Source organism: Eurypyga helias, unplaced genomic scaffold, assembly GCF_000690775.1.
Source record: "Eurypyga helias isolate BGI_N326 unplaced genomic scaffold, ASM69077v1 scaffold3350, whole genome shotgun sequence".
NCBI lineage: Eukaryota > Metazoa > Chordata > Aves > Eurypygiformes > Eurypygidae > Eurypyga > Eurypyga helias.
The window spans coordinates 58,747-84,334 of record NW_010223607.1 but is presented as its reverse complement, the minus strand read 5'-3'; the positions used below and the strand labels follow the sequence as shown (position 1 = coordinate 84,334).

Here is a 25,588-nt window from a genome sequence, read left to right as displayed (position 1 = left end):
AGCTCGAATAGAAGATAAATTAACAGTGCTGGTTTTTGGAAGATAAAAAGTATTTAGAGTTTGGACCTGGGGTGAGTGCAACATTTTGTCTTTTCAGGAAAAAAACCAATGTGAATCAACTCAAACTTTCCAAAATTACAATTCCATTGTTGATCCCAAACCAAAAGCTTTGCTGGCTAAGTAGTTTTGCTGTCAAGGATATGAACTGACACTAAGGTAACTATAAAGCTTTCAGGACTGAGATTCAATCTCCACTTGTCACTGGACAGGACCATATGGATAGATCAGAGCTATGGACTGAAAAACTTGTCTACATCATGCTATGGCATTGAAGAGAGTCCAGATAACATAATTAAGATAATCTTGAAGACTACTGAGGTTTGAAGATTCGACTCTTCTCACTGAGCAAGTGAGAAGTTTGATTCTCTGATACAGTATCATTTAAAAATTAATGTAATACAGACAGGTAATAGGTTGTAAATGAAAAATTAGCACACAGTTGATAATGATAAAATTATTTTATGGATGACTAACAATTCTTAATACTAAAAGGGTAAGCCTTTCTTTATTCCATTAGTGCTAATTCTGTGGTCTAAAATATCATGATCTTTATGGGATTTTTATGGTCTTGTTGACTTTTAATGTTGGGAATGTCCCATGTCTTCTAACTTCCCCCACCTTCTATGAACAGCAGAAACCTATTTTGCTTTAAAATGACAATGGTGAAAAGGAAGGAGGAAGAGAAGGAAGGAGGGATGGAGTCTCACAAACATTTGCATTAGAGTCCCACATCTAGGAGACCATAAAGTCAATAAAAATAAATGCATTATATCTATTATTCTGACAAATGTGACTGAACTGCAGTGGAAGAATTATTTGAAATAAATTTTTGGGTAAAACTTTGAATAAATTTGAAAAATGTCACCATATGTAGGAACTTTTTCTATACTTTTACACAAACCCTTCTACAAAATTTCCCTACTAAGTACAACAGAACATGAAACAAATTTCAACAGCTGTATTTTTTTCTTCTTTTCAGTTTTAGGAAACTGGGTATCTTAACAAAAGATACTTTAAAATGTAATGCATTATGTGTCCTCTAATAATTTGACATGACATACAAAGCTCTGAAATCCACAGAAAGGTCACAGTTTGTACTGGGATATGAGCATTTCTAAGGCTGAGGACATTTATACTGATAATGTTACAGCAATTTATACTCCAGTTGTGTTATCTTTCCAAATTAGTGATCAGGGCTTGCATTTAGAAGCAGCAACATGGCATGGAGTGCACATCATCCACAGATGCACACTGGCCTCCAGCATAAGTGGGTGCCCAAGTGCACCCACCCACCAAGCACCACTTTTTTCTTCTATAATTATTTCTTCTGCCTTTCGTGGCATGGACTTTGATGGCATACTGGGAAGTCAACTTGCTCTTGACAGTCAGGTTTCCAGGGAATTTCTCTAACAAACAAATAATTTGTCTTATTTTCTAGGAGTAATAGGACATCAGAGGCTGTGGCACACAGAATTCTTTATGTGGGTTCTGCATGCATTAACTACTTCCCTTGAAGAACATTGCCTAAGACAACATATGTCATTTGAATTTGATTTTAAAATTAGGGTGAATCAGTGCTATGTTCTGATTGTAATGTGCAGAATGCTGCAGGCTCAAATCCAACACTGAACTACAGATATTTTTGGAAGTATGATGCTCCACAGATTCTTAGAGATCCATTTTCTGTTATTTGGTGAGCTGAAATTAATTTTTGAAAGTTGCAATGCATTTTTACCTATTCTTTTATGTAGCTGTTGTTATTTATGCTTGTTCTGATTACTGCTAAATTTATAAAAAAATTTATAAATTATTAGAAATTATTAGACCTTTCTTATATCTCAGATATTTTTTCTATTTAAGTGTTAGCTGTGGAGTATAGAGAAAAAAAAAGATTTTTCTTTTATACTGTCACAAGTGCATGACACAATATCTGACAGTAAGCCACTCAAGCTGAAGTTTAAATAATACTGAATTAGCTACTTTAAATGCCTTTGCCTTTATATGATCACTGAAACCTGTCAACCTTTCTCTGTTCACTAAGAACGTTACTAATTTGGGTCAGGATATCATGGATTCAATAGACCACTATGTTATGGTTGCTATTTTTATAGGAAGAAAAAGCACTATGATATGATCACTGAAAGTCTGTGTGTATAATGTCAATGTCAAAGGACATTTAACATGGTCTTTCACTGCGGGAATGGCTGCCTGAAACAAAAGTGTTCCTACATCAATTTTACTATGACTAAAGAAGTCTATTCTTTCTAGTTAGAAATCAAAAATTTTTGTGACAATACAAAAATCTTACTCTTTCAAATGTTTATCATTCCTTTCTCTTTCTTTCCCATCTGTTCTTTTCCGAGAAAAGATATGAGGTTGGTACGGTAAGATTTGATTAAAAAAAGATATTTCTTTGTAAGCAAACAAAATGTTTCCTTGACAGCAGTTATAGTCACATGGTAGTATTATCTCTCCTTTAGAAGATGCTGTGCAAAAAAAGGTCCTTGATCAAGCTTCTGTTAAATTTACCTTCCTTTGTGTTGTTATAGCAATGAAAGCAAGTAACCATAACTGATGGCATTCTCAGGGTCAGTGTGAATCCTTCCTAATCTGTAACAGCATCCTCTAAGCCCTTTGTTCACCACAGAGAAAGCAAGTAAACCATAAATGGAAATAGCTCCTCAGGGAAGCAAGCAAAGGAATAGGAAAAAGCTGGGGATGGGGATGGTTATGCCAGTGAGTCTACTGGGTATGACAAGCACATCCCACATTTTACATAATAAGCTACCAAAGCATTCACCATATGGCAACGAACACAATGAAAAAATTGCTCTCTTATTATTAGAAAGTAATGAGAAGAAGGGTGGGAAACCCACTTACGAGGCTTCAGAGAATGTATGAATTGAAATTACTTGTTTATATTAGAGAAAGTAGAAAAAATATTAAGAGATAGCTCTAACATATCAAATACTTAGCAGTATCTCCAATACTTTATATTAGAGATATATCAGAGAAAACAGAACTTTATTTTTATTGCTCATCTTATTTTCATTTCTTAGAACTAGGTGTTATTTTAATTCCATTTCACAAGAAAGGTTGTACCTGTCCAAACTGGAAGTTGTAACAAAATGTCCCTTCTGAGGAGATTTTTCTTGCTCTGTCTTTTCTTTATTATGACTTTAATGTCTTTAGACAAATAGAATCTGGAGGAAACACTTAAAAAAACTTAAGTCTATTCAGTAAATTTATCCCACAGATCCAATCTGAAAACTGCAAACCAGACAATATTCCTCTCTCATGCTCTTTTGGCTTGTTTTTAACCTGTAACAGCAGATAGTGCAAAAAAAAAGCTAAATGTGTGACTAGGAAGACCTTATTGCTAGACCCTTATTGCTAGACAAAGACCCTTATTGCTAGACAAAGAACAAAATCTGTCTCATAAATTACAGTACACAGTTGGATGCTGGAGGACATTGCAACAGCCATGAATCACAATAGCTAGCATTCCACAATAATATAGAAAAATATCCCTGCTTGGTGAATATGATTGAACTATTTTCAGTAATTGCAGTAGACTGCAACAAACAAGAAACTCAGAATACACACTAACTGAAATGCATCCTATTTGTTAACTGAGGCAAAGTGGAAAATTTCTGTGTAAAGTTTTTCACTCAACCTCTACTGTCTTTAAAAGCCATTATATTTGCACGATAAACTAGTGTGTCTACTGTGCTTCAGTTTAACTTGCCATAGGAAGCCTCTTCTTTTTTTGGTTACTGAATTACATTTTCCACTGAATAATGAAATCCATTTCAAAATAGAAAAGGTGAAGTGCTGCTAGTGAAGTCACTCTAGCATTGTCAGAAACATTAGTATACTTTTATTAGTAGCACCAAAATACCATGGAGGTTATTATTTCCTTATAGTACAGACTGTATTGCATTAAATTTTTCAATGTTCATTACACAGGATTACAATATATTTCCTCCTTATCAAATGGCAATGTTGTTTACAAACAGAGCAGCCTGTAAGATGCAGTAGTTTCATTCAACTGTAGATGTTTTCTGTATCTGATGTCTTCTTATAATTAAGTTGTCATAGCAATGCATTTTTAATAGTACTGATTCATATGCCAATAATGTGCTGGAGACAGAGCTCTTGATAGTTTTTTAGTATTCAGTTATGCTATATTATAAGTTTAGCAAATACATGAGGATTGGTCTGCTTGAACTAGCAGAAGCACACATGATCAGAGTTAAATTAAGCCAAAGCATAATCTGACATACACAAGTAACAGAAAGGAACATAAAACTTTGGCTGGCTCAGCTCAAGAAAGTACAGGCAAATCCTACACCTGTTTTGTTTTAAATGTAAATATTTAATGATTAATAAAACCTAAATGATTGCATCTTACTAGGCAGAAAGAAAAGTTTTGGGTTGGTTTTTTTTTTTGGTGGTGGTGGTGGTTTTGGTGGCATTTTTGTTTTGTTTTGGTTTGGTTTTTTGGGGTTTTTTTCGCCCCTAAAGATGTTGCTTTCATATATTGGTATTTATATGATACACGAGGCAGCTGTGGAGCATAAGCATTCAAAATGAGGAATCACAGTACTTTGCTGACTCTGTTTTAGCATGTCTTCCTCTCTGTATTTTTAACATATCAATTAAACTACACATATTTATAAGGTTTCAAAATAACAGTAAGTCATTCTCCAAGGACTGGGACGGTATGTCTTGGCTGTTTCCAAGGCACAGATAGCAAGTGTCAGCACGCATGAGTCTGTGAGAGCGAGACATGAATCATGAACAAAGAAAATTGCCTGATATTCCATTCCTTTTTTAATTCAGAATGTGAAGAATAATGTGCATTATTTTCTAGTATCAGCAAAATGTAAGTGAATCAAAGAGAGATGAAGAAGAAAATTATGCTCGCTTGTTTTCTGTGTCTGTTAAAGGAAAGGAGGGTAGAGGGAAGAGAGATTCTTTTCCTCACACCTGTCTAGAAAGGATAAGGTTTAGATTTTGAAGTGTTGTCTGAGAAGTGCATTACATAGCACACATCCTCTAATTGCTCCTTCAAAGAGCTGATGAAGGGGAAAGTATATTGTGAATGCAGTAACTGACCTAACTAATATGTCTTAATGAAGATGTGTATTGATTTGGTTATGAGGAATGCTTAGCCTCTAAATATATAAACGTGAAATAGTAGTTGTTAACCCTGAAGTTTCTGACCTTAACACCTCTGTTTAATTCAGACTTCAGACTTAGTCATACTTTCCAAGCAAGGGAAAGGTGTGCCAGTACTATAAATTTCACATACACTAGATTTACCTGTTTCATATATACAGCGTAAGAGTCAAAAATTAAACCAAAAATTTTTTGGGGACTGAAGCACAGTGGAAATCTAACAAGGGCAAAGATAAAGTTACTAAGGGAACTGTAGCGTGATGGAGGCAACAAGGCAACAAATTACTAAGCAGGGTGTTTGCTTCCCTATCAGTTCCTGGTATATGCATTTTTCCTTAGGATCAAACCTAATCTTACACTTTCATTAGGTAAGAAAAAAGGTGGAATATGCAAGCTGAAACTGACATAAAAACAAAGACTTCCCAGAATATAAATACAGTAAGAAATATAAGAATATATGGGAGTTTATTTAGAATGGCTTGTACTTTAGTTAATAAATAAATGAATAAATAAATAAATATAATTTTCCTTAGCAGACGTAAGCTTTCTTTTCCATGGACTTCTGGCAATTGCTGCTTTCTTCTTCAAAAGTTACATATTCAAAGTTAATAGAAATTACACATTTAATGAGGGGATCAGCAGTCTATAATGCAGACTCGTACTAGTTAGACAATTGGGTCTTTTTCATGAGGGCAGATACCAGAGCAGTGCAGAAGATGCTGAACATAGCTGGCATTATTAATTTTGGTTTCTTCCACTAAGGCTCCAGCCTAGTGAGAGGCAGAGCTGGTCAGAATTTTGCCTGTACATACAGGCATAATCTGCAGGTAGCATGTTTTTACACAGCTCAAAATTAGATGTGGTGAATCTAGGTAACTATCTGTATCAAGCACAACACAAGTATTTTCTGATCTAAAAAGTCATTTACAGTACACAGAAAGAGGTAACTGTTCCTGATGTTGTTTTTTAGAAGAATTTCCTGATTTATCTTAGATAAGGAATATCACTTGTTCAAGGATAACCTTATGAATATTAATTAGGTATCTGATTCTGGTGGTCCTCTGTGAACTGAGTACTACTTACCCGACTAGTCATTGAAGAGGTGCAACTAAAAGACGAGAGATCTTCCAGCCACTTCTGGACACTAGAAAATGTGTGTACTCATGGAGTTATATGGTACTTGTTCATAGAATCCCAGAATCATTTGAGTTGGAAGAGACCTTAAAGATCATCTAGTTTTAACCCCCCTGCCATGGACAGGGACACCAGGCCATAAGATCCATTAGACATGGAACACATAAAAAGATAGGGATAGTGATTGGTCTAAACCCAAACCCTGAAGATTTATAGTCTTGTAACTGATAATAGTAGTATGCTGAGGTTAAGTGAAAGTGCACAGATGTCCAGCTTTTTAGTCCATCTTTAACGAATGTGGCCTCTTTCACTTTCTTGGATGTATTCCTAAGTATATGGAATTAACTGTTGCTATAGGATATTCTAATCTGGTTCTTTGCTGCTAGGCAAAAGCTCTGCAACATTTTGAATGTTTGAAATAATGCTTCTCAACAAAAAAAAAAAAGGAAATACTGCATTATATTTCTGCTTTACATGTGTTCATTTTGATATACTAAAATATCTCATAATAGTAGAGGAAATAGTGACTGTGGATGGACTCTTGAGACTGGTTGTAAAGATCAAGCTTTGGTGGGAAGCTGCAAGACCACAGTACTCTAGCTAGTTTTACAATGTACTAAGCAGTTAAACAATGTTCCAACTAATTATACAATGCAACTTATCAGTTGCTTCATACAGAGTTGCTGAGATATCAGAATAAAAAACAACCATACTCATTTTTCCATGAGTACCCACAGCACTGATAGTAGTATCAGGTGTGTACAGCTGTAATGCAAGTATATTTATCTCTATACATAAATAATCTGTGGCAGAGAGACAAACGGGGGCAAACCTTTAGCTGACTGCAACAAATATCTTTACAAATCTGATTGCATAGTCTACATAGAGTGGGTATTTTTAAAGATCTGTGACTGGACAAGTAAGAAAGAAGCAGCTGTTGAGGTCTCCCAGGGGACTGGTACAAAAGGGAGTAGAGAGGAATATCTGGCTATTGCCTACTCTCACACGACAATATAAGCCAACAAGGTAGTAGTTGAAAAACACTTCCATAAGAAAATCAGCTCATTGTTAAGAAAATGTTATTACCAGGTTCTGAGTGGACTTTCTTATTGATTGCCTTGGATGAAGGATAAAGAGAGAATCACAATATACATTGTTACCCCTCAAGTAAATATAACAGACTAGCCCCCTCATCATTACTCTCCTTCATTTCCCATTAAATTCCCCTTCAGTGAATAACAAAGCTGACCCTTTCCTCAGACAAGCGATACTTCATCTTGCAAAGATATTTGTTAGAGAAAAACAGCTTCTCTGCCTGCCTGGAGCTCTGCCTACTTCTTTCCTTATCATGATGCAGAATAACTTCATCCAACCTCGGATCCAAAATGGTACTAGATAGCCACATCTTCCAAATGCTTGGTTCTTCCTTATGAATTTTTTTACCAAATGCAAGATATACAGCCAAAGTGGTAGTAAATAAATGCTATATGTAATATTTTCCGTTTTCCTCTCCTGAAGTCCAAGACAGGTAGAGTCAGACTACAGACCAAGAAGACAGAGTTTCCCAACTCATTTTAAATCTGCACATTACACAAGTCCTTTCCCAAGGTACTTAAAAAAATGCTACAACAAAGCCTGTCTTGGATCATCATTTTGAAGCTGTGACACAAGTCATCACTTTGAGTGTCAACTGAGATGAGAAAAATGTGTTTGACTTCATTTAGCTCAGAGATTTTTATAGAAAGGGAAACATGCTTTGGTTAATGTGGAAGTTGCTACCAGAAACAGGGAGCTGTTAGTTGAAATGAAGCAGATCAGTGGGAAATGCTATTTTTCTTGTCCCACAAATTGGAATTATATCATTCATAAGAAGCATGGAAAGGGGCACCTTAATACCGTATTAATTTCTTGGATAATTATGACTTTGATTCAGTGATTCTTCTATACTTTGCTAAAAAACTAAAGTCCAGGCTGACATTATAGTTGTGCTGTTAATTAGCAAGCTATCCTATTACCTGTACATTTTTAGGAAGATTTAGCAGTTAACTTTGACTACTTCATTCAGTAACAGACTATCTAGGCAAGTTTTAAAAATAAATAGTTTCAGATACCATAGATCTCAGTATTGTATTGATATGTAACATTAATTCATAGCAACAAACTTATGCCAAACACTGAAATGGCGAATAGGTGTGTTCCAGCAAATAGAAAGTGAAAAAGAAGGAAAAAGGCTAGATATTTTAAACAATTTATTTGTTTAAAGGCTTTTTCCTGATTCTTTTCAAGCTGCAATAAAAGTTATATGAGATACTAAAATGTGAACAGGCAAGTTTACTTACTGTTTCCTGGATGCCAGCGCACGGCATTTAAATATGCATTACAGTAATGGAAGAGAAATTCATGCTTGGATCGGGTAACTTTTCCTTGAAGTAAGGGCATCAGATCATGTCCATCAATAATTCTGAGTAAGAAAGCATTTCAAAATCAGAATAACCCAAACCTCACTATACTGAGAATATATTATAACTTTGTATTTCCCCTCCTTAAAAAAATAAATCTTATCTGAATCCCAAATCTGTTGGTTTGTTGTTTCAGAAGTGGGATATACGAGTGTTTTCTATCTGATTATTTATTTTTCTTCCTGAACTAGGAGCATCTCCTCCTTCCCCTTTTAACCTATTCCCTTCTAGTGACTGAATCCTAATCGTAGTAATTTCTCTTATTTCTCGGGAAGAACTGAGTGGAGTGATAAGCATTCAGCTGCTATATTAAAGATGCTTCAAGCTAGTCACTGAGATCCCACTCTGACCTATCACAAACCAGTAATTATGGCAACTACTATACAGAGAAGAATCACAGTGGAGAAACTTGCAAGTGGAAGTTACATGAGTATATTTGCATCCTGGTATCAAAAAAGATCAAAATAAAAGATTAGTGCTTAGTCTTTACTGAGGCAATACAAAAACAAAGTGCATAATATCAGCCCATGTTAACAACAATCTGAACTGCTTAGGTTTCACAGTTACTGCTTGTAGGTTATGTCTAAGGACCAGTCTGCCTAATTTTTCTTGTCTTACATATGTCCCGCCCTGCAATTTCCTTCAAGCACTCAATGAATCATCATTAGCAGAGTGTCTGCTCACCACTGCATTTCGCCCTGTGGATTCTGGATGCTTTGTGCTTAAAAGCTGTTTGTGTATGGCAGATGTGTTCAAAATATATCAGCAGGTTTTTCACTTACTATATTACAATGCATCTTGCTACTGAGACCAGGTATCTCCTGAACAAGACAAAGCACAGGGATGTAGGAGTGTCAGAAAAGCACCTTATGAATTTTAGAAGTCCAGTGGGTTTTCTTATAAGGCTGCAAAACTCTAAGGGATTATTTTTACTAACTTGGTGAAGAACAAAAAATCCTGTGAGAAAAACCTAGCTGGCATTTTGATGTGTTTTGTTATACTAAGCAGGCTAAGGTTGAGCTTGTAAAGTTTAATTTCCACTTGCAGTTCCTTTTCCTACCACTTTCACTCACACAGAACAGAGCCCTTTTTGATACATTAATTTTTGGGTTTAGTAAAGAATTCTAGGCCATGATTTTACAGTATGTTGTTCTTGGTTGTATCCTCTTACCCTCATTGTGGCTTGGCTATTGTTCTGCAATTTAAATTGTATTTACAATCAGTAGTTTTGTGAAATATATTGGTATGTCAATATGAAAAGAGACAACTTATTGCTGTAGCTAATGACAAAAAATGCCTTTAAAAAAGTAACTTTTTCCTTTGTTTCTCACCTCTATCTTAATAGACACCACCAGAATGTATAAAATGCTCGTGAGATTCTCTCTAAAACAGAGATAACTACAGAGCATACCTGTCAGAGGGTAACTGTGCCTCGGCAAGTTTGACTATGGTAGGAAATATATCCATGTTACTTGTTGGCTCATCAATAATGGCACCAGCCTGTATCACTCCAGGCCAATGGAGAAGACCTGGAACACGAATACCTCCTTCCCAGTTCGTTGATTTTCCACCTGAAAATTGAAAGTTTTGTTTGCTAAAAAATCAATTTCTTCTTAGAAAAACACCCCACATGCAAGATTCAATTTCCAAATATTAAACATTCTGCCTACCTAGAATGTCTTCCTTAAATGCATTATTTTCTTTTAAATTTTCTAGATTTAGGTTTTCCACCTACAATCAGTATATATTAGAACAATCTTACAAAATTTATTTAGTTTACAAATAAAATTTAAAAACAGCTGTAGGAGATAAAAAGGCACCTTGCAGGAATCTTCATACAGAATTTGGTCTAGATAATGTGCCACATAGATATGTGAAGATCAAACCAAAAGACAGGAATCAAAAATAAATTGATGCATGCTTATGTCTGAGGCACGATCCCAGGGAAGATATATGGTATTTTATTAAAATAGATAGAAAAAGTATTTTAGAGAGAAGAAAGTACTAATTTAACTATGTAACTGAACTATGGTTAACAGAAAATCCTGTTGAGTGGGAGTAGATAAATCTGAGTAAAAACCCAGGAAATGTAAAGGATATCAGATTACAGATATCCTCAAATTAAGACATTTTTCAGTGAACAGCTATGCTGAGGAGATGATTTAGTTAATGAGCCGGATGCTAGTTCTGTCTTGTCCAGCTTGTTGGTTGGACAGTATGGACAGACTCTAATCTATACCATACGTAGCTTTAAGTGTAAGTTTCCTTTTATTTCTCTATACACATCTGAACCTAGTAACAGTGCTAGCTAGATTGGATTTTTTAAATAAATTCTCGTTTTACTCTTGCCTCCTGTGTAATCTAAAGACAGAGCAATTTCAAGGTAAGTGGTGAATCCCATTCCTGCATGGGTTGTAGTTCTTAAAACCTACATATGGTATCACTTTCATAGCTCCTAGGTTCACAGTACAATTTTCTTGAATCACTACAGAACAGGACAGAAAACTTGCACATTACCCAAGCACAAAGGGAGCACTCAGCAAACTGTGTCTCCCTGCTGTGAGGTACAAAAAGCAAAATGGACTCCACAGCAGGGCGGTCTCCCTGCTTATGTCTATGAAGAGTGACTAATGTTTTCCTTTCAAAAGACTAATTGGAGATTTTTTTTGGTTAGGAATATCTCTGGAGGTTAGGAATAGCAGGGAACCAGAACAGGAATTACAGGTCATTGTGGAAGACTGTCTTGTATTATCTATGCCTATGTGGCGTTCATGTTTATTAGAAAATGTGTTTAGTGAAATCATTAGAGTTGCTTAATGCCATTATATCATTACAAATCCGTTGATATACATTGCCTTTAAAACTCTAGCTGTTTAACATTGTTCATACTATCTGCATTTATTTTTCCTTAAAAAATAAATCAAGGTTTCACTACTGATGTTTTAAACATGAAGCAAAATCCAAATGGCCTAAGTATTTGAAGGAAAATAAAAAATCCACGAAAGCTCATTATGTAAAAATAAAATCTCTTGATAATTCCGGATCTGACTCATTTTGTATTTTGCTTGGAGTTGACAACACTGAAACAGAGATAAGGCAGCAATCTAGTAGTCTGTTTGCCTGGCCTATCTAGGTAGCCTATCTACATATTATTTTTGTTCTCTTAAATTCTTTAAAAATGTTTTTAAAACAGCATAGAACACCCCAGGATGTATTTTCATGCTTAGCTATCCATGCTTTCTGAAGACTTGCACCCTTCAGTGCTACACTGAACAATAGCCTACATTCACCTCTCCTGAAAAATCTGCAGGAATAGGCAAAGTACAGAAAGAACTCTCTGCAGTCATCCACAACATGATGTCAAATTTCCATTTTAACTTCATTTCAAATCTTAGATAAAAGAATGTCTTATTTCTTTCCCCTCTAGTTTAAACTGACTACTATTACCTAACTCTGGAAATAGAGCTTTTATAAAGATGATATATAAAGAACGCTGTGGTATATCACTACTAATATTTTGAATTATGAAAGATGAAAACCATTTTAAATAACTTTCTTGGATCACTTGGATTATAATCATACTACCCTTTCCTTCCTCCTTATATTCTTCTGCAAACAAAGCTTCCAAAACCAATTTAGTCTCTTGAATGATAAAAAAAAAACAAACAAACAAAACAAAACCAAAAAACCCCACACAACTCTATCCATCTGCAGTGGACTTTATGTTACAAATATTGACAATCAAAACTTTGGTTGTTATTGCTTAATTTATAAAATGGTCAAACAAAAATTTATTTTCAATGGCAAGCCATTCTTTACTGATTTTAAATCTGTTTCATGCACTGCTGTTGTTAATTCTCAACCTGAGATGGTTTTGTACAGGTGAATGTAATAGATACAGTTCATTTGGATATCTTCTCATCGGTTCTTTCTTTCAATCAAATGAAATTATGTCTCAGGGTATTTTCTCTTTCAGTCAAAATTACAAGATGGGTTGATTATTTAAAAATCTGTATCACTTGAGAGAGAATATAAGCATACAGAACATCTGGAAAAAAGATCAATTCTTGCTCTCATTTCACTTTCTCATGAAAGTGAAACTCCAACTAATAACTCTACAAAACGCAATAGCATAGCTCCTGAGGCCAAAGTAATGGTCAGTTTGATTTCTCTGTGGCTTACAGATAGGAAAAGTTTTTCCAATAGCTTCCAGAAATACTGATGAATGAACTTATCAGTGCAGTATATGAAAATGTGTAAAAATATTAATTTTCAATAGAATATTAGATAATCAATTCCTCCAGTCCTTCCTCAGCTCTCACAGATCTGCAGTAGCTGTCATCTAAAAAATCAGCATCCACGTACTTAAGAAACATTCATTTATTATTTTTCATTGATATTAACAAAGTAACTATGTATATATCTATTTCTAAGGCATAAAGCACTTAAAATGAAGGTTTTCAAATGGTTTGCCATTAACAGTTTGACTCAATTCCACTAGCAGCATAACTCATGACCCACTCTAGCAGCATGACATTAGCCAAGTGTCTGTATGCACTGTGCTCAATGCTTCATCAATACAAAGAAAGACGGTGTTCCTAATCTGCCAGTCCAAGGTACAGTCAAAATACATTTAACTACGTGTCCAAAAGAAGCTGACAGTAAGAGTACTAAGAGATGCAAGGAGACTTCATAGAAAATCTCATATGTAACAGAGTGAGAGAGATGTCAACAAGTGACAATGAGGGAGGTCTTCCACTGCCTGTATATGTACCAGTGAAATAGTGTAATGAGAAAAATGTAAAGAATAGTTTTTAATGCCTTCACTTTTTTCTGCTATCTCAGAGTACCACAGAAGAATATAACAGCATCCTTTAGACCAATTATCTTAAGCTGCTTGTTTATACAATTGAGAGAATATTTATCTATTTATTTTGGTCATTTTATTCTGAGGTAGACACTTAAATATTCAGAAAATCTAATCTTTTTTCTGTTCCTAAAATAAAGCTAAGGTGACTAGCTCAAAGAGAGATGCTTAAACTGCAGATGTCATACTAATGAGAAAAAGACTGAAAACCACCTAAGAAGTCAGTGCAGATATCCTGGATATCACATACAAAAACAATACCTCAATGACAAAGAAACTGGAAAAAAAAAAAAAAAAAAACTGGGAAAATTACATAGAAAGTTTTAAGAGGAAACTTCAGTTAAATGCAAGTTCCATATTTCAATCAGAAAATGTTAATATTAACAGGATTAAAAGGACCAAAATTTATATGTTATATGTCATAATAACTTATATGTTATAAATAACTTAAGAGGTTACACATCATACATCAGATACAAGTTATATGCCCATATATGAGAAAGCATTCAGGGATCTGGTATGAATGATAAAGAGCTAAATAGGAAAATATATAGAAAAAAAGAATTTTCAAAAATACATCACAAACTGTTTTCCAAAGGAATTAACCAGCCCAAATGATTCAAAGAACCCATTGGTCCAATAGGTCCACAGGAACTACCAGGTTTCTGATAGAAACTGATAATTTCTCTGATCAGTTTCTGATCAAAACACTAAGTAGCCAGGTAAAAAACATATTATCATTTTTGGACCCAGGAGTTCTTCAGGAATTCAGCTAAGCAGGTCTTGAGTTGTTGTGAAGAATTTCTTAATAAAATAGCCACTATTTTCTGGTTTAGAGGCTGTGTGTAGATTTAAACCTTTGAAAAATCTTTGACAAGGACCTTCAACAAAAGTTTCTGGCACATTAATCATGGGCTAGGAGACAAAATGTTGTCATGAATCAAAATCTGACTAACAGGCATGAAACAAAGAGATAAAACCAACAGCCTACAACACTTGCAAAAAAAGTTAACAGTAAGCTACCTTGATGGGGCTATCTATTAACTTCCCTGTTATTTTAATATATTTCCTTAAATTTTGGAAAGGAAGTGAGATGTTGATCAAGTTCAGAGGAAAAGATAATAGATTTCACATCAAGTTGGATGAACAGGAAACAAGATAAAAAATGACATTCTGTAAAACTATTTGCAGCACAGTGAACATCAGAAATAAAATTACTGAACTAGGGTACTCTTCTTAGGGATTTTCTTTATTCATTACACAGCTCCTGCATCTTCCTCCAAGGCTTCTGATCCTGGCAACTGTTAGAAAAAGGATACTGGAAAGAGATGTCATGATTTTGATCCACTTCAGTATTACTATATGTCTTCTGAAAAAGGATACTGAAGAGATAAACCAGACAGCAACTAGTTAAGCACTATGTTAGCTCTGGTTTCTAATTTCAAGGGCTATACAAATTTACAGTGACTGTTCTGCAGTCAGAATCCAGAGTTATAAAACTTCCAAATAACAATTTCTTCTTTTTGCATTGTCTTGCAGTGCTAGCCTAGCTCTGCAAACTCCTCTTAAATTTTATTATTGGTGCTCATTTGGCTGGATATCAAGGCAAATTAGTGAGTTCGAGTTGTGGAGATCTTTTGAGAGCTCTTGATTTTAGGATAGAACCAATTATGTCTGAGTATACTGCTCCAGCTCTGACAAGAGGGTTAAGTGGCTCAATTCATGTTTGCATTCATGCGGCGCTGATACACAAAAAGGTGAGTAGCGGAGATTGTCTAGCAGAGAGAGGAAGAAAGGACGTGTATGTCTCCCAGTTTTGTAAACCATTCATTGGCTGAAGCAAATTCCTAGTGCATGTACATGAGCAAAAGCAGCATAAAGGTTGTCCTTTTTTAGGCACATTGCTACATCAGTGCCTGAGACATAGGGCTTAACAGGTCTGATTTTCATGAAATCTGCCAGAGATACACAGACCTTTAACACTTTTAAATGTACATGAATGTTAATATGAATAAATTCTTGTTTATGAAAATAGCTAATTATTCAGATAATTGATCAATTCCACTTCAGTTGTTTTGAAAATTATGCATAATATAACTGTTAAATTGAGGTATTTACCTGACACAGAGATGGAGAGAGTGGAAGATAAAGCAGAATTCATTGTATTTTAAAGTGGTGGAAGTATATCCAACTGATTGCATGGGTCTTTTAATTTATTTTTATTTTATTAAGAATGTCTCTCCTACAATAATTACTTTGTGTCTTATATAGTGATTCTTTTCTATTCCATAATATATTACAACATTTGACATAATAGCATAGGTGCTAACTGTAAAGCACACAATTAATTTTAAAAATTAGAAGCCCCATCACTCCCCTAGTAACCCTATCAATCAGATTTTTTATTAATTCAGGGAAGACCTATTTCAAATTATTCTCCATTCTGTAAGTATGAATACAAAATTCTGCAAGGCTTGAAACAAAAGACTCCATTCAGTCAAAGTTCCTCAGGAAGGCATATTCTCCAGTGTATTTGTCTTTTTTTTCCTCATCATCATTTATCCTCTATCTTCTGTCTGGCATTCTAGAAGGCAAATATCTTTTAGAGCTTCTAAAACACCTCAGGCTATGCCTACAGCTACAGATATGTAACCATATGGTTTTTCAATTACTTAAATCACTATGTAAGGCCGTTGTGCTAATGTTCAAGAGATTTCATTCTGGTGTTAGCCCAAGGGGACCCATGTGATAGTTTGTAACCTCATGGCTTTGGCATTGCTTGTTTTGCTTGTGTAGCATTTCATTCATAGTTTAAATATACAGGTCATTTCTCAGTCAGGAGATAGCTGCTGACTGAAAACTGTGAAGAATTCTTGCTTGAAAACCTCAGTGTATTTTTTATTGCTTACTGTTCTTTTTTGCAGTTTTGCAGGTGAAACACAACTGGGAGGAGTGGCTGATCCATTTATGGTGGTGCTACCATTCAGTGGGACCTCGACAGGCTAGAGAATTGGGCAAAAAGGAATCTCATGGAGTTCAGCAAAGGGAAATATCAAGTCCTGCATCTGCAGAGGAATAACCTCTAGCACCACCGAAGGGGGTGGCACTGACTGGCTGGAAAGCAGCTCTGCAGAGAAAGACCAGGGGGTCCTGATGGACAACTAATTGAACGTGAGCCAGCAATGTGCCCTTGTGGCAAGGAAGGCCAACATCACCCTGGGCTTCATTAGGAAGAATGATTCCAGCAGGTTGAGGAAGGTCATCCTTATCCTCTGCTCAGCACTGTTGAGACACACCTGGAGTGCTGGGTCCAAGAGCAGAGCTCCCCAGTACAAGAGAGACACGGACATACTGGAGTGAGTTCAAAGGAGAGCTGTGAAAATGACTGAGCAGTTGGAGCATTCAGCATGTGAGGAGATGCTGAGAGACCTGGAACTGTTCAGCCTGGACAAGAAAAGGCTCAGCAAGAGCCTCTTACCCATCTGTATCAATACATGGATTTACCTGAGTAAAGAAGACAGAGTCAGACACTTTTCAGTGCTGTCCAGTGACAGGACAAAAGGCAATAGGCACAAGCTGACACAGAAAATTCCATTTAAACATACGAAAAAGCTTTTTTTATGGTGAGTGTGATCAATCACTGTAGCAAGTTTCCCAGGGAGGCTGCGGAGTCTCCATCATTGGAGATTTTCATAACTTGACTGGACACAGCCCTGAGCAACCTGCTCTAGCTGACACTGCTCTGCAGGGGCTGGGACTACAGAACTTGAGAGGTGCCTTCCAGATTCAATTACTATATGATCTTGTAATTTTGCAGTACCACTTAAAAAAAAAAAAAACAAAAAAAAACCAAAAAAAAACCCCACAAAAAACACACACACAAAAAACCCCCAACCTACCCAAAAAAAAAAACAAACCCAAACCAAACCCAACAAACCTCCCCCCTCTCCCCCAAAGGCAATTTACTTCTTTCTCTCTACGAATAAGTCTCAAGTTTGGAAGATTACTTTCCAAAAACCTGGTTTTCTTTGATGTTGTCCTCTGAAATACAAGGGGAAAACAAATTACACAGACATTTTCTAGTGAAAGAATAAAAAGAACTGGTAAAAACTCAAGAATATTCACTGCATTTCTTTAAAAATAATGAAAACAAGCATTCCTACTTCAATATAATTGAAGACTATTAAAAGCATTTTGAGGTTCATTTTTCTGATGCTGTGTGTCTACCACTTGCACATTATAAAACAGTGTTTTCTGTAGTCTGTCAGAGGTAATCCTTTATTTCATATTTGACAATGTTGTCTGAGCAGTCTGTGACAAAATAAGCATAATCTTTGATTGTGACCAATCCGTGACTGAACATTATTGCCATGTTATAAGGCAGAATTCATCCTTCATTCTCTCACACTATTATCATATTACATCTTCTTATTCTGACTTTCTCAAAAACATATTTCTGACAATAATTATGTTCATCCCCATGTTGGAACCATGTTCACAAAGGTATCCAGTGGCTCTCAAAGGTATCAGATAAATCTTAAAGGTATCCTTTTCTGGCTCTTGTTGAACTTGCCCATCCCACACTCAGCTCAACTCCTCGTTTTCCTTTTTTAACCTTAATTTCTTTTTCTACTTTTTCTGTAATGAATTCACTGGGCTCTCTTACTGTTTCCCCCATCCTCTCTATATCCTATCTTCATGTGACCCCACTCAGTTCATGGTATTTAGCTCCTATTTAGGATTCCTGATGGCTCACAAACAACCTTCCTTTCTTTCCCGTGTGCTATCCAGCAATTACAGTAAAGTACTATAACCTGACATTCTTCCAAAGTCATACCTCTGCCTCGTTCAAGAGTGTATTTTCTGGTCTTAAAACTCCACAGAGCACTGTCTGGGTATGTACTCTGGTTAAGCTGCTGGTTTGACAAGTAACTATTTTTATTTATTGCCTATGTTTGAATTTAGAATGACAATCATGAGAAATCTACTATTAAGTGATCAAGTTTTAACCTTCTTGGCCACAGTCTACATTACAGTTTTGGCACAAAAACAATGAGATGATAGTTTCTGAAAGAGTCTTTAAGAATCATCATGGGATGGTCACCTTTATATATGCCATTATATCCTCCATGGACTTCTCCAGAACTAGAGATTTCTTCAACATGAGCACCTTGGTCAGACGTAAAGTATAAAAGAGTTTTATTACTCAGATTATATTTCTCCAGCATATCCAGAATCTGCCCTGAAAAAAAAAAAAAAAAGAGAGAGAAAAAAAACACCAGGTTTAATATCTGGAAGTGGCTTTTTTCATTAACCTTGGCACATATAAATATTTTGTCCCTATGGCTTTTTAAGATCACTTTCCATATAAATATTATTATAGATAGCAATTGGCACCATGCAACATACAGTAGGGGACAATTGCACAAGGCTTGTTGCAATCAGGACCATGGTTTGATTGCTGCAGGGTTTCTTGAAGTATAAAATGAGAAGATTTGTGCACATCAGAGTAAAGGGCTGCTCTACAGAGAGCTAGTGACCTTTGGAAGCAGTTGCTCTCAATCAAGGAAACCCCTCAGCAGAAAGATTCAAACCACTGAGGATATCTGAAAGAGTCTCTGCATGCAGAATGGACCTAACAGTTTGGGGGTAAAGCTTTGCTGCCTAGCAACCTATAGAGGAAACATGGCAAAAATCTCAGTGTGAGTGTAAGAATAAGACATTCTAAGAAAAAAAGGGAAGTTAATGTATGGAGTGCCTCCAGAGACCACATGGTTTCATCATAAAGCCTACTAATTAGTCCCTAAATTCTCATCATGTAAGAATAGGCGACGACTAAATTCAAAATGTACAAGGCAATAAACACAGACATGTGCACGTATTTGAAAGAAGAATCCACATGGATATGCTCTGAAACTCCAAGGCACTGTGGGCTCTCATTTCATTTGCACAAAGGACTCCTCACACTACCTTGGCACTGTGGAGAGCCTTGCAGTGCACATAAATTACATTTAAACCTATTTAGACTGAGTTCTGTAAAGAGGGTTTTTGTATGAATGAGAGTGAAGTCACTCTTTGTAACTTGCTCCACTGAATTTAATACTGATTAGAAATTTAAAATTATTGGTCCTGGAAACCGACCAAAGTATAAGAATATACTTCTTCACATCAGCTTGCAAATGAACTTTAATCTTATCCTTTAGGGATCCCAGACCATATAAAGATAATTCTGTCTTCACAACCTTTTTATCTTTATTCTTTTTACTTAAACACCCAAGAATGGTCCAATTTGAATGTTAATTTTGATTTGCTCACCTGTCCACTAAGAATTAATTTATCAGCTGATGCCCCATTATTGTGTCAAAGAGGCTAAGAACTTTGAAATACAGAGCCTTCTTTAACGATTTTCAGATCATCCTTTCTGCTATTATGCTCTTTTTTCTGGATAAGAAATTGTTACCTTACCTTATTGCTACTATTTCTAGCTTACTTTTAATGTTATAGCATTCTAAAATTGCCTTGTTAAAAGAGTTGACTACCTTCATTTCTCATCAGCTCAAATGACTGGATCATGAATAAAGGAGCATCTGCAGTTAAGTAAGTGATACCTGTAGGTCTTGTTTGTAAACTAGGAGCAGAGAAGAAATATAAGAGTAGGAGAATTTGTTTATGTTAATTTTGAAAACTCGTGGGAGTTGAAATTTCCCAACAGAGTTGTGGAAAATCTGTTTGAAGGCTGACATTTTCAAGTTGGTGGGTTGAGGCAAAATCATGCAGAACCATCTGACAAGCCATTTGCTTGCTGCAGCAGGTGGACTTACTGCCAGGAAAGAAAGAGGCAATTTCCCATTGGCTTCTGAGATTGTTTGGAGAATGTACTTGCTAAGTAATTATAATATCCCTTGGAAAAGTCCCAATGATGTTACAAAAGTGGAGTATATAGATAAATTAGGACATTATATGTGGGTATTCAGCCATATGACCTCCAGAGTTCCCTTCCAAACTGTATCAGTCTATGATTTTATGATTCTATGATAATAATAATAATAATTAGGATTGCAGAAAGAAATATATGTGCAATGACATGCACAAATGCATCTTTTTACCTACAGAGTTTTGTTTGATGAAATTGGATTTTCAAATTCACCTTGTATATAAACCAAAACAAAAATCAAACAATAATCCCATTCAGTAAATCCCATTAAATGATCTGTGGTGATCAGAGACATCTGCTGTCATTCAATAATGGCCATTTTGATTTCCTAATTAATCTGGGTAAAAAATTACTAGCAAGGAAAAATGTCTATCACAATTAATTAAATAAGGCATAAGGCAGTCATCATTCTGATTTTTGTTTGTTTGTTTGTTTGTTTTTAAACCAGGTTGAGTAGCTTGACTTGGCCTGGGCTAAAAACCAAACAAAACAAGAAATTCCCACTCCAATAAAATGTATAGAAAGTCTCATCCAAAGCTTGTTGAAATCAATGAAAAAACTTCCATTTCCTTCATTTGGTTTACTAAACACAAAGAGGATTGGATACATTAGGGTTAATTAAAAAAAGCTAAAACGACAACTTATTTTAGCAACAACATTTTTCAGTACAGATGGACTAATAGTGGTAATTCAAATAACACTATTTTCAGAGAATGGAAATCACAATGCACTCACATAAATGAAGCAAAACTTCCATTTCTACGTTCATCTTGAACACTGACACCTTCTAGAATGAAAAGTGTAAATAAGCAATAAAGTGTGTGCTACCAGGAGATAAGCCCCATTAAAGTGAAACTGAATGATGTGGCTACTGTTAAACAAGCAATACCTTCATTTGGTAAATTGTAATCAATTCAGAAGAAAAATGCAAAGCATGAATTATGGATCTCTAAGAACAGATCTCTTTCACATGTAATATAACAATTTTGGAAGCAAACACTATAAAGTAGGCTAAATACATACATTTCTCTTTTCTTATAACAATTTAATTTCTTTTTTACTCTATACCCTCCACTCATTATTTCTGTAGGTTTCATAGAGACTTTTGATTTAAGTTAAAATTGAGGGATAAATATTCCAAGGTACTGCCAGTTAATGAACAAGGAGGGGTTTCATCTAACCTATCTTATCTGCCTAATTTTGGAAGAGGTGAATCAAAACTGCAAAAAGGCCTTTTTTACCTGTTGACTAAAAAAGACAAGACAGGCAACTAGCTCAAAATGAAATGCCTTCATATTAGACATCAAGAACAGTAAGATGAATCCTGCCCAATGTGCTAGACATAAAACTACACGAGCAACACATTTTAATAAGTGTGATGAACAGATACATGACATCTGAGTAAGAGAAGATGGTAAAACTGTATTGCTTCAGGCATAAAATATGATGGGATAGGTATCATGTATCATGTGATCTCAAATTACAAAAATGGGGCTTCAGCTGGCTTAGTATCCCCTTTGAGTCCCATTGCTGGTTGCAAAAAGCAATACAAATTTTGAAAGACTATTTACATATGAAGAGTTTATAGCAAATACAAAAATTTTGGCTAAATAAGGGAAAACACTGGGAAACTGTAGCTCTGTTCAAGCAACAATAGTTCGCTATCCCCAGTGTAGGAAATCATCAATAAAAAGGGAAAGATTCCTGATTGAAAATACTCACTTGAAAGACATGTTCCAAAAACATAACAGCTGCACTGTTCTCTGTGGATGCTACTGTATACATTTTTTTTTTTCTGATTTCAACAGACCAGATTTGGAAGGACATTTCTGAACAACAAAACCAATCCAACACTGAAGGAGCTGCATAATTTCTGAAGATATTTAGCAACTAGAATTTCAAATTAAGTTTCTCCTATTATTGCCATTCTAGAAATATATACTCCAATGCAGATGGCTAACACTGAAGCACACAGAGGCATTAGATCATTGGACAATTTTCTTTCATTTGTATTTTTTTAAGAAACAGAACAGATTAAGGACTGCATTAAGATGCTACTTGTTCTAATTAGTACGTCAGTGTTCCAAAACTTAAGTAAAGCTCCCTCCAAAATATACTGAGGACTGCTCTCTATATTCTGCTCCCCAGTCTTGCTTCAAGCTATGTTAAATTATAAAGAGTTGTTTCATTGTTAAAGTGAAAATGCCAGTGGAGTGATAGCCATGTGAAAGTGATAAGAGCAATTGAATCTCTTCTTTAGAAGGAAACTGAGAGTGCCGTGCCATTACTGAACTTCTTTAAAACAGCATGAATGGTAGCTGAACCAGCCTCTCTAATGCTGAATGTAATTTCTGGAATTTTGAACCATGTAAAAATCCTACTCTATTAACCTACATTAAGACATAGGGTTTATAAAAAATGACTGTTCATTTGAAAACAAGGAAAAAACACTGAAAAACAATAATGTGTTCACAAATGTGTTAGTGTTTTAGAAAGTTGCTCAAAGGTTTAGTCAAGCGAGTATACGACAAATGCATTTGAATCATAAATTAGCTCACTGTCATTTGAAGGCAATTGGACAGAAATGTTATTTGTATTAATTTGAAACAATTTAGAGTCTTGCTGAAATTATGAATAAAAAGCTCTAGAATACAGAACACCTCTGTGCAATCTAGGCATTTGGACAGAATAGTCTATTAGTGAGAAAAGCTTTAAAGCAGTTTGCCAGATTTGAAGAAATAACAAGGACAAGCCAGCTGACAATATAGGGAATTCCTGCAAATATAACTTTTTTTTCCCACTCCAGCAGAATTTCACATAACTCAGAAGGTTACAGTAAGCTTTAAACAATTATTGTACAAACAATGATCTGGAAAGATCAGTGGCGTATATATTTATTTATTTGCTGTTTCGGAATTCCCTACTGATACTAATGTTTGGTTTTTAATAACTTAATTAACCAGAATCACAACTAACTGGTAATCAGCTGAAGGGCTTCACCTCTGTGAATGGCAAGCCACAAGTGCTTTCAATACATGCATAAACACCTAGAAATTATTCCTATATGAATAAATATCTGTAAACCCATACTTTTAGAGAAGATACTGATGCTGTCCAGCTATATAGCCACTACAGAGTACACCTCTTGGTACCCTCTTCCTGCTACAGGAGTTAAATTAAGGCAATTCCACAGTTTATCATCTCTTCAGGACTCAAAGACTAAGATTTTCACCTTATGAAAACTTAATGTTGCAACTTCTGTGAACCATCATTCACAAGCTAACAATCATTTTCATGTCTGTGTTGATTTTGTGATGAAAAAAGATAGTTCACTGTTTAATGCACTGATCTGACTGCAAAATCCACTGACTAAAACCTTTGTATAAAAACAAGCTTAGTAACTAAAACCAAGACATCCCTATCTTAATTTTAGCTTTTGTATATTTCAGTTTATAAATATGCAAATGTTTCTGTGGTATGCTCAGAGCCATCCAGTTTCCTCTTGATAAATATGTAAATCAGTTTGTCTCTGCGGTGGGGAAGTAATTATCACTTTCAGACCTAGTCATTGAGCACAACACTTGAGGTAAAGATGGAAAATAATAAAACCATTGACAGCAACACAAGAAGTGGCTGCACATATGGTGAACAGTACATAAACGCTGCATGCAACTTGTTTAACATTCAGAGCTAGAACACAACCACTGGAAACCGGAAATTGTGGGACTAAGTAATAGATTGATGTTACAGCACACTACCTAGCCAGTCAACAGAACACATCCACCTAAGAAGATGAGTGATTCTACGTAGAGGAAGCATTAGCATATGAACCTCGAAGGTGAGAGTGAATACTAGTTCATGTAACTGACTGGGACAAAAAAAAAAAAAAAAAGCATAACTAGTTACAAAGTATTTAATAATTCCTCCAGGAAGAAAGTGGAGTGTAGATTCAGTGGGAAGTCTTGAATTAGTCCTACTGTGCTGCTATTATTTTTAAAGTTAGGCTATGGAAACAGCCCATACATTGAAGTCTTCCCAAAGCACAAAACTGGAGTCTCAAATGTGCGAAGTTCCTACGATGATAATGCAGTGGGATCTTCAGTGTCAACAGACTATTCTGACACAAAATAGCAACTGGTTCTGAAAAAGCACATCTATATTAGTCTTTTAATTTAGATCAGCAGTTCACATTCACAGTAAAACCAGCCATGTCCACCTAATATATTTCTGTTTGCATGGCAAATCCTTTTTGGATTTCGTGACCTGGATTCCTTTCAAATGAAAATAAACTCGAGGATGGACTCTGGGAATGCACCTAAGGCACTCACAGTACCGATGGGCATTCAGTCTAGGGGACCACAATTGAGCTGGTCTGGAGCAGATCTCCTCTCTGCTGGTGTGCTGATAGTCTCTCTCCAGCTTCGAAGACAGTTCTGACCTGCCACTGTTGGCAGTTCAAATGAGGTAGGATTGATGAATCATACAGTGCTAGCAGTCAAGCTCCACCTGTGCACATTCCAGATACATAGAGAGTGGGATTGACATTCAGTGTGTACATCTGCATCTGATATAGTTACATCTGATATAGTTGCTGATATAAACACGTTTTAAAGTCAATGAAGAACCATTTTCATACACAGTTCACCTATCTTAAGATGGATGATTTTGGCTGCAAAAATTCTGATTTCTTTTCATGAAGAGCTAAGGTGAGGTAATTGTTTCAGGTTTAACCAACTACAATTACCATTCAAATCAGTAGTTGTTAGATCCAGACAGTCTGTAGAACAACAAACACTTTTCTGTTGGTTTCCCCTGGACTGAGAGATGTAAAATCAGTGTAAGGGCTAGGAGAAGGACAGTCATCTTAAAAAAAAAAAAAGGCAATATTGGTGTGGGGTGAGCGAAGCTATCAGTATGAATTTGCTTCCTGTTTCGATTTGGATTGCCATC

General features: G+C 35.6%; 1 protein-coding gene across 1 annotated transcript in view; it reads right to left on the bottom strand.

The window, feature by feature from the left end:
• Positions 1-25,588, bottom strand: part of STS (steroid sulfatase (microsomal), isozyme S) — a gene marked incomplete at its 5' end in the record, with an annotated part of 82,526 nt that overhangs the window by 20,051 nt on the left and 36,887 nt on the right. Inside the window, 3 exon segments of the mRNA XM_010161530.1 lie at positions 8,718-8,839; positions 10,249-10,408; positions 18,809-18,946. Of these exon segments, the coding sequence (XP_010159832.1) occupies positions 8,718-8,839; positions 10,249-10,408; positions 18,809-18,946 (420 nt within the window).